Raw genomic sequence first — 13424 nt, forward strand, 5'->3', positions numbered from 1 at the left:
TAATACGTTTGTAAGTCTTCCACGGTCTTTCGTCTGTTGCAGTTGGTATGTTCTCGTGTGTGCTGCAGGAGAACGTGCACAGGACGTGTATTCATACGTAGACATTATGCAACGTATGGGGCGGTCATTTCAAAAAGTGTACCAAAAATGTGTTCACCATAGGGAATTACACCTGCAAAAAAATGTATTCACATGAATATGAATAGTGTTACCTTATGGAATTTAAAAAATGAATAAGAAGGATATGCTCAGTGCGACACGTTTATTTAAATATTTGTTAGTTAATCATCGAATTATTATTATTATTATTATATAATGAGACAGCTGCTTGCTCATCCGGTTAAGGAACTTTTCTCCATCTGGCATGCGCTGCTTGTCCAGAAGCGCCCGCAGTCTTTCAGCTCAGACAGATTTCCTCACAAATGGCGCCCGCCCTCATTTCAGTTAAGCTTTTCAAAAGTATCTTTCAGAGCCGTATCTCTCTTTATTTTCACCTCTTTAGCTTGCTTATATGCACATGCAAAGTCAGATTTTAGGTTTTTAATATATATATATATATATAACTCAAGGTTTAAATATAATTTATTCAAACCGAGATATTGCAACATAATGGAGAAGGCCCGTTTTCCATCAACATTTGCCGTCAACTTTAGCTAATAAGTAAACAATTTCCATATTTTCCTTCACAAACTCAGTTTGGCGAGTCGGTCCAGTGATTGCTGAAATCACTAAACTGTGTTTGTGGGGGGAAAAAATTGAAATTAATTATAACTCAAATTTATGGACAAAAGTTGACTGAATCCAGGCTCATGTCTTGCAAAAATGTATCCTGTGAATGGTCACTGGAGGGTAGCATTTTCTTCTGCTTAAAAAAGGTTGTTTGATTTCTACCCACATTAAAAAAGAGAGATATATTCTGCTACACATCCTAGTCTGAGGAACTAAATGGCAGCTACAAGTTGTCAAACATTTGATCATTACAAACCTCCCAGCATAAACATTTATTATTTTAATACTATTTTCAATAACTAGAACAGCTGATTGAAAAACTATTTCCAATGATCGCTCCCCCATGATCCCCAATTACCCACAAACACACTGCTGTGCGTACAACTTTAATTAATCACTGCATTCTCAAAACCAGTTTGTTCTTTTTACAGCAATATAGAGTACAGATCCAGAGACAGAAACAAGTACAGTATTTCATATTGATACATTATATATTTCTCGCCAACATACAGTACTGAAATTCATTTTATTTTTTTACATCATATCCCACTTCAGTAAATACCCATTTAAATGATACTAATACGGAGACACATCGCTGAGACTTCAGTTAACACACTCCCTTGGAATACAGGGGCATGAACCAGACCTATTCCCTGGATACTGTTGGTTCAAATCTCACACAGGGGAACTGGTAAATTCGGATGACCCCAAAATAGATTTCTCCTCAAGAGAAATTTTAAATATTAAAAAAAAAAAAACAGGAATGAATGGGTACGTTCGTAAGGAAGAAACATCGCCTGTGATCTCACCTCACCCCAGGGAAGGCAGTGTAAATGGTAAATGGACTGCATTTATAGAGCGCTTTTATCCAAAGCGCTTTACAACTGATGCCTCTCATTCGCCAGAGCAGTTAGGGGTTAGGTGTCTTGCTCAAGGACACTTCGGCACGCCCAGGGCGGGGTTTGAACTGGCAACCCTCCGATTGCCAGACAATCGGTCTTACCTCCTGAGCTATGTCGCCCCAGTGTAAATGCAGCGGTGAGATCGGATTAAGAACCCTTTAACCTTTGAAGGCGTAAGGTCAGGAATATGTGATTAGAATGTTCTGAACCGAACATTCTAATGCTGATGTCACAATCACTGCTGGCAATCGAAAGCAATAAAGTTCTGACTTTAGTCACAGTGATGTCATCTGTCTGATAGAACATTGTGTGATCAGTGATGTCACAGTGATGTCATCTGTCTGATAGAACATTGTGTGATCAGTGATGTCATCCGTCTGATAGAACATTGTGTGATCAGTGATGTCATAGTGATGTCATCTGTCTGAGAGAATGTTGTGCACATGCGAGCTTTGCAGTCACTGTGGGAGTGTTGGTGGTGAAGCTGTTAAGACATGCATGAATGTTTTTGAAGGAAGGTCTGTGTGTGTGTGTTCGTTCACTTGTTCTTCTCCTCCGTGTTGTTCTCTGCTCTCAGGGCCTGACTGCTGGTATTGATGAAGTTGATCCAGTGTTGGAGCTCCTCTGGGAACTCAGGGCTCTCCACCTGAAACACACACACACGAGCGCACGCACGCACGCACATACACACAAGCACACACACGCGGCATGAACGCACAGTGTAGAAAGTGTGAACACAGCTCTCATTTTTCTTCATCCCAATTTCGATTTTACTCAGCTCCCCCCCTCCTCTCTCTCACACACACTTTCACCATATTTCCTTGTCCTTTCTTTTTCCTATCATCCTTCTCCCTTCTGGCACAGACTACTTCATCCCTTTCTCTCATTTTCCCTATCATAGGCACACCTGCACACCTGCCCACTCTCTCCATTTTGTACCTCAAGTACCCTCCTCCTCGCTCACCTTCCATTTACCTGGGCACTGCGTGATATTGCTGGGGCCCAGGTCTGACAGTGATGTTCCAGCAGTCACTCACTCTCCTCCATCACAGTAACTCCCTCTTTTAACTTTCCCTCCATCTCTATTCTCACCTTCCTCTCGCATAGGAATGGTCAAATCTTGTCCAAGCCCAGGTCTGGCAATACTGTTCCTGCAGTATCGTGGATCTCACCATCCTCCCTTAATCTTTTTACCCAGGGCTGCCCAATCCTGTTCCAGGAGATCTTCCGTCCTGTAGGTTTTCAATCCAAACCTGACAAAGAACACCTCAGTTCAACAGCTAGTGATCTCGTGTAGCTGCTTATCAGTAGAACTGGGTGTGCCAAATTAGGGCATCAACATGAAAATCTACAGGACGGTAGATCTCCAGGAGCAGGGCTGGGTAGCCCTGGTTTAACAGTTTGAGAAAGGTGTGAGATCACAAACATGTGATTTGAATGTTCCTTAACTGACCATTATAGTGCTGATGTAACAGTCACTACTGGTAACTGAAAGCAAAGTAGTTCTAGAACACCGATGTAAAATTCTGAAAAAAAGACCATTCCAAAAAGCCTGCTCTTCACTTCAAAGGGTTAAAGACAAGACATTACCCTTCCATTCCCTCCAAATCCCCTCCCTCTCTTCCTACCTTCTTCTTGCACAGGAACTGCACCATCTTGTCTGGGCTGGTGCGGGGCATGTTCTGTCTGCACAGCACGACTGCCGAGACGAAGCCGTCTGCGCGGGAGACAAACCGCTGCTCCACGTAGAAGGACTTGTCGTCCCAGCCGATGATGCGGCTGCGCAGCTCGAAGGCCTCGCCCAGCGCCAGCGAGCGTCGGTAGCGGATGGTCGACGCCCCCACCACTATGCTGCCCCGCAGTGCCCACATGGCCTTGAACAACCTGTTCCGCATGAAAAGGTCGAATCGGGCGAAGTCGCACTCTCGTAAATATCGGGCGTTGTTCATGTGTCCCATGTGGTCGATGTCATGGGGCAGTACTCGCCCCGCCACGACCTGCTCTGCCAGGATGTCCTGAACCGGCAGGACAAACCCCCTGAGAAACGCCGCCGCCGTTCGCAGGAAGTACCACACATCCAGACAGCTGAAGAGCAGAAGCAGCACAGCCAGCACCCACAGCAACATCCTCCTGCAGGAAACAGCCAGGGGAACAGTTACACTGTTACACACACAAACGTCCTCCTGCAGGAAAGAGCCAGGGGAAAAATTACGATGTTACACACAAATACATCCTACCGCAGGAAAGAGGCAGAGGAACAATTACACTGTTACACACGGCAACATCCTCAGACAGGAAAAAGGCAGTTGGAAAATTCTACCGTTACAGATTCACTGCAACATCGTCTTGAGAATAGTAAAGGGACACTGTTTAATGAACACAACAGTGTGTGTCTGTCTTCTAGTAACGCAGCGATTCTGCGGTTAGCAAGCTAGCTATTTAGCTTTCTGGCGAACCAGAGCTAACGTTATACTTACCTTCATAAACGAATATAAACTTCTCAAAAAATAATTCATAGCCCTTGTCTAGGTTAGCCCGCTTAACGTTCACTGGCAATGCTTCGACAATGCGGATAACATCGGACAGTGAACTTTGGCAGAGCTATTAGGGACTGTGAGAACCAGAGACTGTAAAAAATATGGACAAAGCTATTGTGACGTCACCCATGGACTCTCTGTGGGTCTCTAAAAAATACGTTTCGAAGCTCAATAGGCCTATGGCGGGCGCGGCCATGTTGTTGATTTGAAGCCAAAACCATAGAGTTAAGCGGTTCTGTGATTTTACGATGTGATTGACAGTCCGGTGCGGAAAAGCCCATCAATCTGAGCGGACGATTGCAGAACGAACTTGAGGCAAGCTGACCGTCTGCCGTTCTGTTTTAAAATATATTATCAAATGATTAGGGAGTTTAATTTCCATCCGTGACTGTACTGTGTCATTTAATCACGTTATATGTATGACATTAATAATACAATTATGTTCAGTTATCTTCAATTCATGTTTCTCAGCAAAACGAATATGCTTAGCTAGCATATCACTGCAGCTTGCCAGTGAGTTAGGTAGACTATCCGTGGTTAGCTCACACATGAGCAATATGAACCACAGGGGAAGAACATCGACTACACTGATGGCCATTCAATCAGAGATGTGTAGGCTACTGGTGATTTGACTAGGCCAATTTCCATATAACTGTCTGGTAGACCTGCTGTTAACCGAGTAAGTTATCGTTGTAGGTTTTCGCCGCAGTCAGTTAATGAGCCAGTAACTGCTACTACTCCATCGCCGTTTGTGGTGTTCACTTGCTGGGTGACGCTAGCTGACCGATCGTTCGCAAGTCACTTTTTACCGAATAAAAATTAACAATTAACGCGGTGATTAACAAATCTACCAAGTATTTTAATAACTGATCTGCAGGCGTGTAAATAGCCTATGACAACGCACTTTGTACAGCAAGTTTTCCACCTGGTGCATGAAGACAAAAATAATGTACATTGGATTTCTAATTATTATTAGGCTATTATTTTATTCTTGTAGATCATCAAAACCAATGGAGAAAAGCCAATATAGGCTACGCAAGGAGCCCCCAGGACCGATTCTGAGAACCACTGTCTTAAATGCTCTTATCGGTCTCTTAAATGCTAAAAACATGTTCCTTTCTAAATGCCAGTCTTACGAGATGGTAATTTGTTAATGTGTGTGTATTCAGTGTGTTGTATGTTATCCAGTAAATAAACCTTAAGACTCTTAATTCGCTTCGTGAAACTGAAAATTTTACAGTGTTTATCCCAAAATCGGGATTATAGTAGCTTTGTCACATGCGTGAAGCATGGCCCTAAACATTTACGGAATGTAAACGACTGACAAGCCGTCAAACACGTTTGACAGATTGAGTATTTGCCGGTTAGGGTTAGCTAGCTAGTCAAATGACTTGGTAACCGAAGTTGCGAACTGTTTTAGTATAGGCTACTTGACTACAAAATATAGCAAGCTGATTACGCTTTCTGCCAACTAATTATTTGGTTAAGTAGGCTAAAGGAACTAGTAAAAATGACTCGGCTACCGAAAATCTTCAGAGGAGGACTATTTTATGGTCGTCTAGTGCAGGTGTAAATAGCACATGCCATAATGAAATCACTACGAAATGGGATGCCTGCATTTTCTGACTTCGCACAGGTGGACCGTGGTCGGAGCCGCAATGTGAAGGCCAAGAGGCGCCACCGCCCACCCCAGTGACCATAGACTGTAGCCCCTACTGTAGCTTAGTCATCCGCAGTAATCAGGAAGTGACGCAAACAGTACCTCATGGTCCACAACAAATATTATAACAGTGCCCAAATGACACAATAAATCATGAAATCGACCCATGGACAGTCATAAGACGAATAAAATACACATATGGTGACTATTTGTTGTCATGAGAAAAAATTATTGACTTATTTTGACTGCATTTGTACCGCTGTCAGAAATGGACTTGCGTCCGTAGCAATGGTAACCGGAAACAAAGTATTCCCTACATCCGGTTTTGGTCACCATCTTGTGAAATAGGCCTATTAGTCCGCTTTTTTGTGACCGTTGCACTTTACAGGGTTCATACACTTTTCCACCAATGATTTTCAATGACTTTTCCATGACTTCTCCACAACCTTCAACTGAATTTCCTGCAAACATGTTTATCTCAGGACGTTTAAATTATTTTTTGTAACATATAATTAGTCATGCATCTGAAACATGGTGCCTCTCAAAACAAATAACACCAACATACCCTGAACATTCTCCATATTGTGATCGAATATTTACATTTTGTCAATGTTCAAAAGGTTCGGATGCGACCATTTTGGCATATGCTCCCGAAATTTTATCTGTGCGACCTCGAAATATAATTGGGAGCATTTGTGCGAGTGCAAATAATTGTTCTGGTGCGACCTTTTTTTTTCTTCTTCCCAGTCGAACGTCTCTTTCTCTGTACATTCGCTAGTTAGTACATTCAGTATGTGCCTTGTGACCTTCTAACCAATCGTGAGCTTGACATTCTTACCTTTAATGGTGGTAAATGGGTTAATATATTAGCCTTCAATCACTCCCTTTCGCTGCACTCCACTGTCACGCGACACAAAGAGCTAACGCGTTAACTAATGTTATCTGAAGACAAAAGTTTATGTTCAATTTATTAGCGTTATCGAAAGTTGAAGCGAACGATTACGGCATTTTTTTTTTTTTTTTTGAAACGTTAACTTAGTGTTTTGTGTACGGTTGATTTAATTAGCGGTATTAATGTGACCGCGAAGATTACGTGCCGATTTACGTTATATTACTATACATACTATTTTTATGATTGGATTAATTAGTAATTATATTTGATGCTACTTTAGCTATATTTCCATTACTTTTCAAAAAATATTATTTTCCATAACTTTTCCAGGGCCTGGAAATTGCTTTTTAAATTTCAATGACTTTTCCAGGTTTTTCATGACCGTACGAACCCTGACTTTAACCGGTCAGGATATCTGTCGGAAGGAAGAGCATAGCCTACTAGCTAACAAAGTGACATCGTCATTATCTAGCTACCTAAAGGAAAGTGGAGTTACTATGATCTGTTAAATAAAATCATTATATTTTATCTGTAAATACCGTAAATCCAAACACTTTCAGGATGCAGTGATGGTACTTTATACTTAACACAAACGTATTGTTGCTTGCTGGAAAGAATCAACTCATTCATTCGATCATTCATTCATTCAGTAGCAATCTTGTTAGCTAGCTAAGTAGACTACTCATCGAGCTACCGAGCTACAGCTTTCGATATCCCAGGTTCTCGTGTTTCCGGGCAGCTGAATAACAGCTAATGCACCAGACACTGAAATTGCGGAACTCAGCTTAACCGGACGCACAAATTTAATAAATTAATTTGTTAATGAAGGAGTTACTCACGCTGATTGTGTAAGCCCTTCTCTGCGGACACGAGGATACACCTCTTACCTAAATTACGCAGAGTCTACGGTTGCGCAGCAGCAGGAAAAACGTCACGCGGACGTCACTTCTTCTTCTTTGGTGTCTCTGTAATCCTGTAAATATTAACCCTTCTTTCTTGCTCATGCTTCCTGCATTCAATCAGGGCATGTTCCACTGTTTCTAATTCCTGGCACTGATCGCAATAGCGAGTTGGAGGTTTTCCTATAATAAATAGTGTGATATTCAAGTTGCTGTGACCAATTCTTAATCTATTTATGATTACTTGCTCTCTTCTATCGGTTCCACTGTTTCTTGCCATTCCTACTTTATTTTGTATTTTATATAAATGTCTTCCTTTTGTTGCACTATCCCAATGTTGTTGCCATTGTTTGATTACTCCCCTCCAAACTATGCTTTTCCCCTCTGATTTTGACAGTTTAACATTAAGGTACGCGGACGTCACGAAGAGGGATTTTCTTTATCAATTTCAATTGTGCATAATTGGCACCAAGATAGTACTGCTAAAGCATATATGGACTCTGTAAATGACACATAACATCAGGATAACTTAAGAAAAAACGTAACAAAATGAAAACATCAACTTCACTAATAATAATAATAGTAAATGTACACATAGGAACACGGATAATTGAATAGCAATTTATTTACAGCAATATAAAACCATTGGTTGCAGCACTGGATGTCATCTATGCGTCTTTTTTATTGTGACTGTGGAAGAAAACACATTTGTGCGTAGAGAATGCAAACTCGTTGTGGAAAATTACTGTGGGCCTTCTGTAACACAACATGTATCAGGTGCGCTTTCGTTATTGCCAAAATATTCCAGGCATATTATCGAATGTAACTGATCTTGCTTAATTAACGGCTGTCAGACGAAGTCCGTGTCCTGTCTTTGCTACCTTTGTTCCGTCTGCTACGTTATCAGCCGCACTCCGGGCGCGGGTGACACTGGGTGTCGCACTATATGACGCAGAAGAAAATATATAAAGTTTGTTGACACAGCATTTCTTTAGAGAACCTGCACCTGCAGTGAACCTCAGATTCTGTTTCTCTCCATGACATCATGTATTAAAGCTTCTGAATCTTGACTGAATTTGTGATGAGCCATAGAAAACCACCCAGTCTCTGGTTTCATTGCACAGAATCAATAGTGAAACTAGTCTAATAAGTAAAAATGTTGAATTTAGCATTTAAATTATTTTATGTTTATATTTTAAAAATTTCTTGTGACAATTGACCGGAAGTGTGGAAAACCTACTTACAAGTTCTTGCGAAAGACCTTGGTCTCTTAAAAAGATATCATAAAACAAATATTTTTATTAAATAACTTTATTCCAAGCGCATTTACAAAACACATTCATGTCTGAAGTATTTTTTCCCATTATTATTACTACGCAAAATGCAAAAACGATGTAACATTTTACCAAGTTACCTTTTTCCACCACTGGGTGGCAGTGTTCTGTTCCTACGGAGGCTCTTTATCAACAATAGAAAAAGACTGAGGGTGAAGGATGAGTGTTCAGACAATGCTTCTGCTGTGCGTGTGTGTGTGTGTGTGTGGGGGGGGTGTTGGGTACAGACAAAGAGTTTACTGGGGGAGGGGTATTTGTTCGTCTTTCACTGCTATTTAACCCTTTAACACGCAAAATCAAGTACGTGGTTAGAATGTTCTTAACTGAACATTCTAATGCTGATGTAACAACCACTGCCAGTAATTGAAAGCAACAGAGTCCGAGTACACTGACATAGAATTTCAAAACACATTGCAGAAAAATCTACTCTTCAAAGAGTTAATTAAACAGCACATAATGTACAGAGTGAGAGAGAGAGAGAGAAAGAGATAGAGTGATTATCCTTCACTTGCTCTTCTCCTCCGTGTTGTTCTCTGCTCTCAGGGCCTGGCTGCTGGCATTGATGAAGCTGATCCAGTGTTGGAGCTCCTCTGGGTACTCAGGGCACTCCACCTGAAACACACACACACAAGAACACACGCTCACACACACACACGCGCGCGCACGAGCACACACACACACACACAGACAAACACACACACCCACACACACACACACACACACACACACACATGTGGGATCACAGAATGGCGAGTGCTCTTTCTCAATCTGAAATCGTCCATTACAGTACATCACTCAGCCAAGCAGCTTACAAAAAGCAGAGACCATCAAGGTCAGTCTCAGGAATACAAAAGAGCACCATCACCAAGAACTTCCATTTAGTCAGCAAGTCCACAGACGAACAATCAGTAAATCGCTAACAAAAACTAAGCATTTGTAAACGTACTGTACCCCCGACATCCAACTAGAACCCTCACTCTTACTTTTTGAGCTTTACAATGTCTAATGTCAGGGCCCAGCTCTGCACAGCTCAATTTCCTCCTCCACAGAAGCTTTATACAAAGCCTCCTCTCCTACCCACAATCCTCAGTATGCGCTTACATATCGCCACACAACGGCTTTACTATGCAGTGGCAGCTACTGTTCTGATTGCTACGCTATACACACATCTGGAGTATGTTGTGCTTAATGGAATAAGACTCCTTCCTAACCTTCCACGTACACAGCAAGTGTTTGGTTTTGTCCGGGGCCCGGGTCAGGCGGTACTAATCCAGAAGCAAATTAATCCCTCGTTCTCCCCCATCACAGAAGTTCCCTCTCTCTTTCCCCTTTTCCCTCCCTCCCATCCTCACCTTCCTCTTGCACAGGTACTGTAAGAGCTTGTCGGGGCTGCCGCGCTGGACATTCTGTCTGCACAGCATGACCGCAGAGACCACTCCGTCTGCGCGGGAGACGAACCGCTGCTCCACGTAAAAGGACTTGTCGTCCCAGGCGACGATGCGGCTGCGCAGCTCGAAGGCCTCGCCCAATGACAGCGAGCGTCGGTAGCGGATGGTCGACGCCCCCACCACTAAGGAGGCCCCCAGGGCCCGGGTAGCCTTGAACACGCCGTTTCGGGTGTAAAGGGCAAATCGGGCGAAGTCACACTCCCGGAGGTAACGGGCGTTGTTCATGTGACCCATGTCTATGTCGTGGGGGAGCACTCGCCCCCCCACGCTCTGCTCTGCCAGGACGTCCCAAACCGGGGGCTGGAACCAGGCCCTGAGCACCACCACCACCACTCGCAGGAAGTACCACACATCCAGACAGCTGAAGAGCAGAAGCAGCACAGCCAGCACCCACAGCAACATCCTCCTGCAGGAAAGAGCCAGGGGAACAGTTACACTGTTACACACAACAACATCCTCCTGCAGGAAAGAGCCAGGGGAACAGTTACACTGTTACACACAACAACATCCTCCTGCAGGAAAGAGCCAGGAGAACAATTATACGGCTACAGCAACCATAGACATATATATGTTTATGACAGCAACAGCCTCCAGCAGGAAAGAGCCAGGGGAACAATTACACTGCTACAGCAACAGCCTCCAGCAGGAAAGAGCCAGGGGAACCATTGCACTGTTACACACAGCAACATTCTCCTGCAGGAAAGAGCCAGGGGAAAAATTACACGGTTACTGCCTGGCATTTGAACAGTGGGTTGAGCAGTGGGTTAATAATGAAATAAAGGGGCATTAATGAGGTCTGTCAGTATTCTGCTTCTGTTATCTTTCCAGAGATTCTGTGATTGCCACTGGCAAAATAAGGCTGAATAACTGATTCGTCAGGAAATCCAGAAATGGCTGCAGAACAAGTTTCGCGTTGGGTCGTCAGACTTGTTCTGAGAGCTGGATGAGCAGGACTTGCAGCTGTGTGAGGGACTGTCCCAGAGAAAGCTGTCACGGTGAATGTTGTTAGGTCGGTCACCATTATCATATTAAAAGGTGAATACACGTATGCTTCTGGTATAGGTCTGTATAAGTCCATTGTAAGATGCGCTAGATAAGAACGTCTGCTAAAGGAATGTAATGTAACACAATTCAATGTAATACACGGAGAGCCATGTCAAGATTTTAAGAGCAATCATTATATAAATACACGCGAATCATCTTGGTTAAATCAAAATAACACTCCACACTAATAGCACTAACAATAGATATGGGTCAAGGAACGATGTATGTATTACAAGGACAATATTATAGCAGTGCTAAACAGACACAGACTATCCCTAAATTACCCACAGGAGTTCAGATGTACATGAATGCTAACAGCGCGAGAGCATGAGTGACTACAGGCTACCGAACAGGTGCGGAGCGACCAGTCGCTCAATCCTGAATGAAGCTTAAGCGAATCCAATTTGTCCATCCAGCGAGAAACTAGATTGTTAAATGGATTTCAAAACAGTGGAAGTGGTAAATGCGTTTGAAACAGTTAAAGGGAGAATAATGACAGCATACTATAGAAAGTTGTTGCGACAACTAGATTGTCAGAAGGGAGTTACGCGCGCGCCTGTCGCTTCGGGCTTAGCGAATGGAATGGTCTGATTTTTAAACGATTTCATGTTACAAGAGAGTGAGAACATGCAATTCAACCGCAAAGCTGTGAACAGCTTAATACTGGACTCACAGACTTTTGCTTTCTTTCCAACTCAGTCCCGACACGACCGCACTTCCTTCCCCAAGTTACGTCGTAGCAGCAGCGGCTGTTGTCACGTGAGAGCAGACTTTCTTCCTCTTTCGGCTTTCCCCTTTCGTATTTATAGTAGCCGTGCAGGTTAGTCCAGTTCCGTGGCCTCTTCAAGTTTCTGCACGTATTTTCGCCCTACCCGGCATTACCACTGTTTTAGAGAGTACTCCTGCCTGCGGTCTTACCAAACGATCTGTTTTTAAGAAACGTTTATTTCTTAAGTAAACAGCCACGGCTAACATGGAATGCTAAGTACGCAATACAGTAGCGTACAGTATGTAAACAAACAACAGTATTAGGGACCACATGCATTTGCATTATTGGCATTTAGCATTTATAAATATTACACGGATTACTTTTTGTGTGCATGCAGTCTATTTATGCAGTTGGATGTGGTGTAATTCGGAGGTTAAGTCGTCATTATTATACTACACCGCCTGATAAGTAACTATAGTGTGCGGGCGTCACTGGTAGCATCATTGGTACAATGATTAATGGGAACGAATGATTTCTTTTAAAAACTTTCAAATCGTATACATAAGAGCAAAATCCTATGAACGAACAGAGCCATCCTAAAATAAGCCCACATGAATGAAACTATATTAGGTGTAATGTGCTGGACAGGCCCACATTCCCACAGGTGATGCCCGAGCATGTGATTATATATCCATTACATAACAGGCATCTTAGTCAACTTTCTGCATTGCATCCATTTACACAGCTGGAGATGAACTGAATCGTGCAGTTACAAGACCTACTCCATACCCATTGTACTACGCAGCCACCCCAATATTCACCTTATGGACTTTAGGGGGATGAAGCACTGTATTTTGGCATGGGTCTGGGAGAAGAGTGGAGGTTCTAAAAGAATTCTGGAACAATATGGCCTGTTGTGAGTCCCAGTTCCACTTCTGCACTACCAAGAAAGCCTTTTAATGCTGCTCATTCAGTTAATAGTGTCGACAGTGATGCAAAAAAAAAAAAAAAAAACGTGTAAGTTATGGTGAAAATCTTTTGTTTTGAATTTGACAGCACCAGACAAAAGGCTTTACATTTTATCATGAGCTCTAATGAAATACCATGTTTCTCCAGAAGAGGGCGAAGAACATGCGGACGTGCGATGCTGAAACCAGCCAATGACGTAGCCTTATTCCAGAGCCAACTGTTCTTTTCCAGATGAGTTTTCTACTCAGTTGGCGTCCCAGCAACTCAGAACTTATTTACAGAAACCCGTTTGCCACAGTTC

At 42.8% G+C, this 13424-nt stretch overlaps 2 protein-coding genes across 4 annotated transcripts; both read right to left on the minus strand.

The window, feature by feature from the left end:
* Positions 1-1102: 1102 nt before the first annotated feature.
* Positions 1103-7697, minus strand: LOC135260557 (protein THEM6-like). Of its 2 annotated transcripts, none has more exons than XM_064345881.1 (3): positions 7608-7697; positions 3260-3761; positions 1103-2277 (listed from the first exon to the last, which is right to left on the minus strand). In XM_064345881.1, exons 2-3 carry the CDS (start codon positions 3755-3757, stop codon positions 2170-2172), a joined length of 606 nt encoding a protein of 201 aa, XP_064201951.1. In that variant the 5' UTR covers positions 3758-3761; positions 7608-7697; the 3' UTR covers positions 1103-2169. The 2 variants fall into 2 exon arrangements, with proteins under 2 accessions (XP_064201951.1, XP_064201950.1); XM_064345880.1 differs by having other exon boundaries at positions 7560-7694.
* A 1217-nt stretch (positions 7698-8914) lies between these two features.
* Positions 8915-12272, minus strand: LOC135260558 (protein THEM6-like). Of its 2 annotated transcripts, none has more exons than XM_064345882.1 (3): positions 12119-12272; positions 10306-10807; positions 8915-9565 (listed from the first exon to the last, which is right to left on the minus strand). In XM_064345882.1, the coding sequence occupies exons 2-3, from the start codon at positions 10801-10803 to the stop codon at positions 9458-9460; spliced, it is 606 nt and encodes a 201-aa protein (XP_064201952.1). In that variant the 5' UTR covers positions 10804-10807; positions 12119-12272; the 3' UTR covers positions 8915-9457. The 2 variants fall into 2 exon arrangements, with proteins under 2 accessions (XP_064201952.1, XP_064201953.1); XM_064345883.1 differs by having other exon boundaries at positions 12123-12256.
* Positions 12273-13424: the final 1152 nt, after the last annotated feature.

Source organism: Anguilla rostrata, chromosome 8 (assembly GCF_018555375.3).
Source record: "Anguilla rostrata isolate EN2019 chromosome 8, ASM1855537v3, whole genome shotgun sequence".
Taxonomy (NCBI): Eukaryota; Metazoa; Chordata; class Actinopteri; order Anguilliformes; family Anguillidae; genus Anguilla; species Anguilla rostrata.

What these genes read in the sequence shown, in the direction of transcription:
- LOC135260557 (XM_064345881.1), bottom strand. Translation starts at nt 3,757, where the DNA reads ATGTTGCTGTGGGTGCTGGCTGTGCTGCTTCTGCTCTTCAGCTGTCTG. An exon ending in AGTTCCTGTGCAAGAAGAAG is followed by an intron (nt 2,278 to 3,259) that starts GTAGGAAGAGAG and finishes TGTGTGTTTCAG; the next exon opens with GTGGAGAGCCCTGAGTTCCC.
- LOC135260558 (XM_064345882.1), bottom strand. Translation starts at nt 10,803, where the DNA reads ATGTTGCTGTGGGTGCTGGCTGTGCTGCTTCTGCTCTTCAGCTGTCTG. An exon ending in AGTACCTGTGCAAGAGGAAG is followed by an intron (nt 9,566 to 10,305) that starts GTGAGGATGGGA and finishes TGTGTGTTTCAG; the next exon opens with GTGGAGTGCCCTGAGTACCC.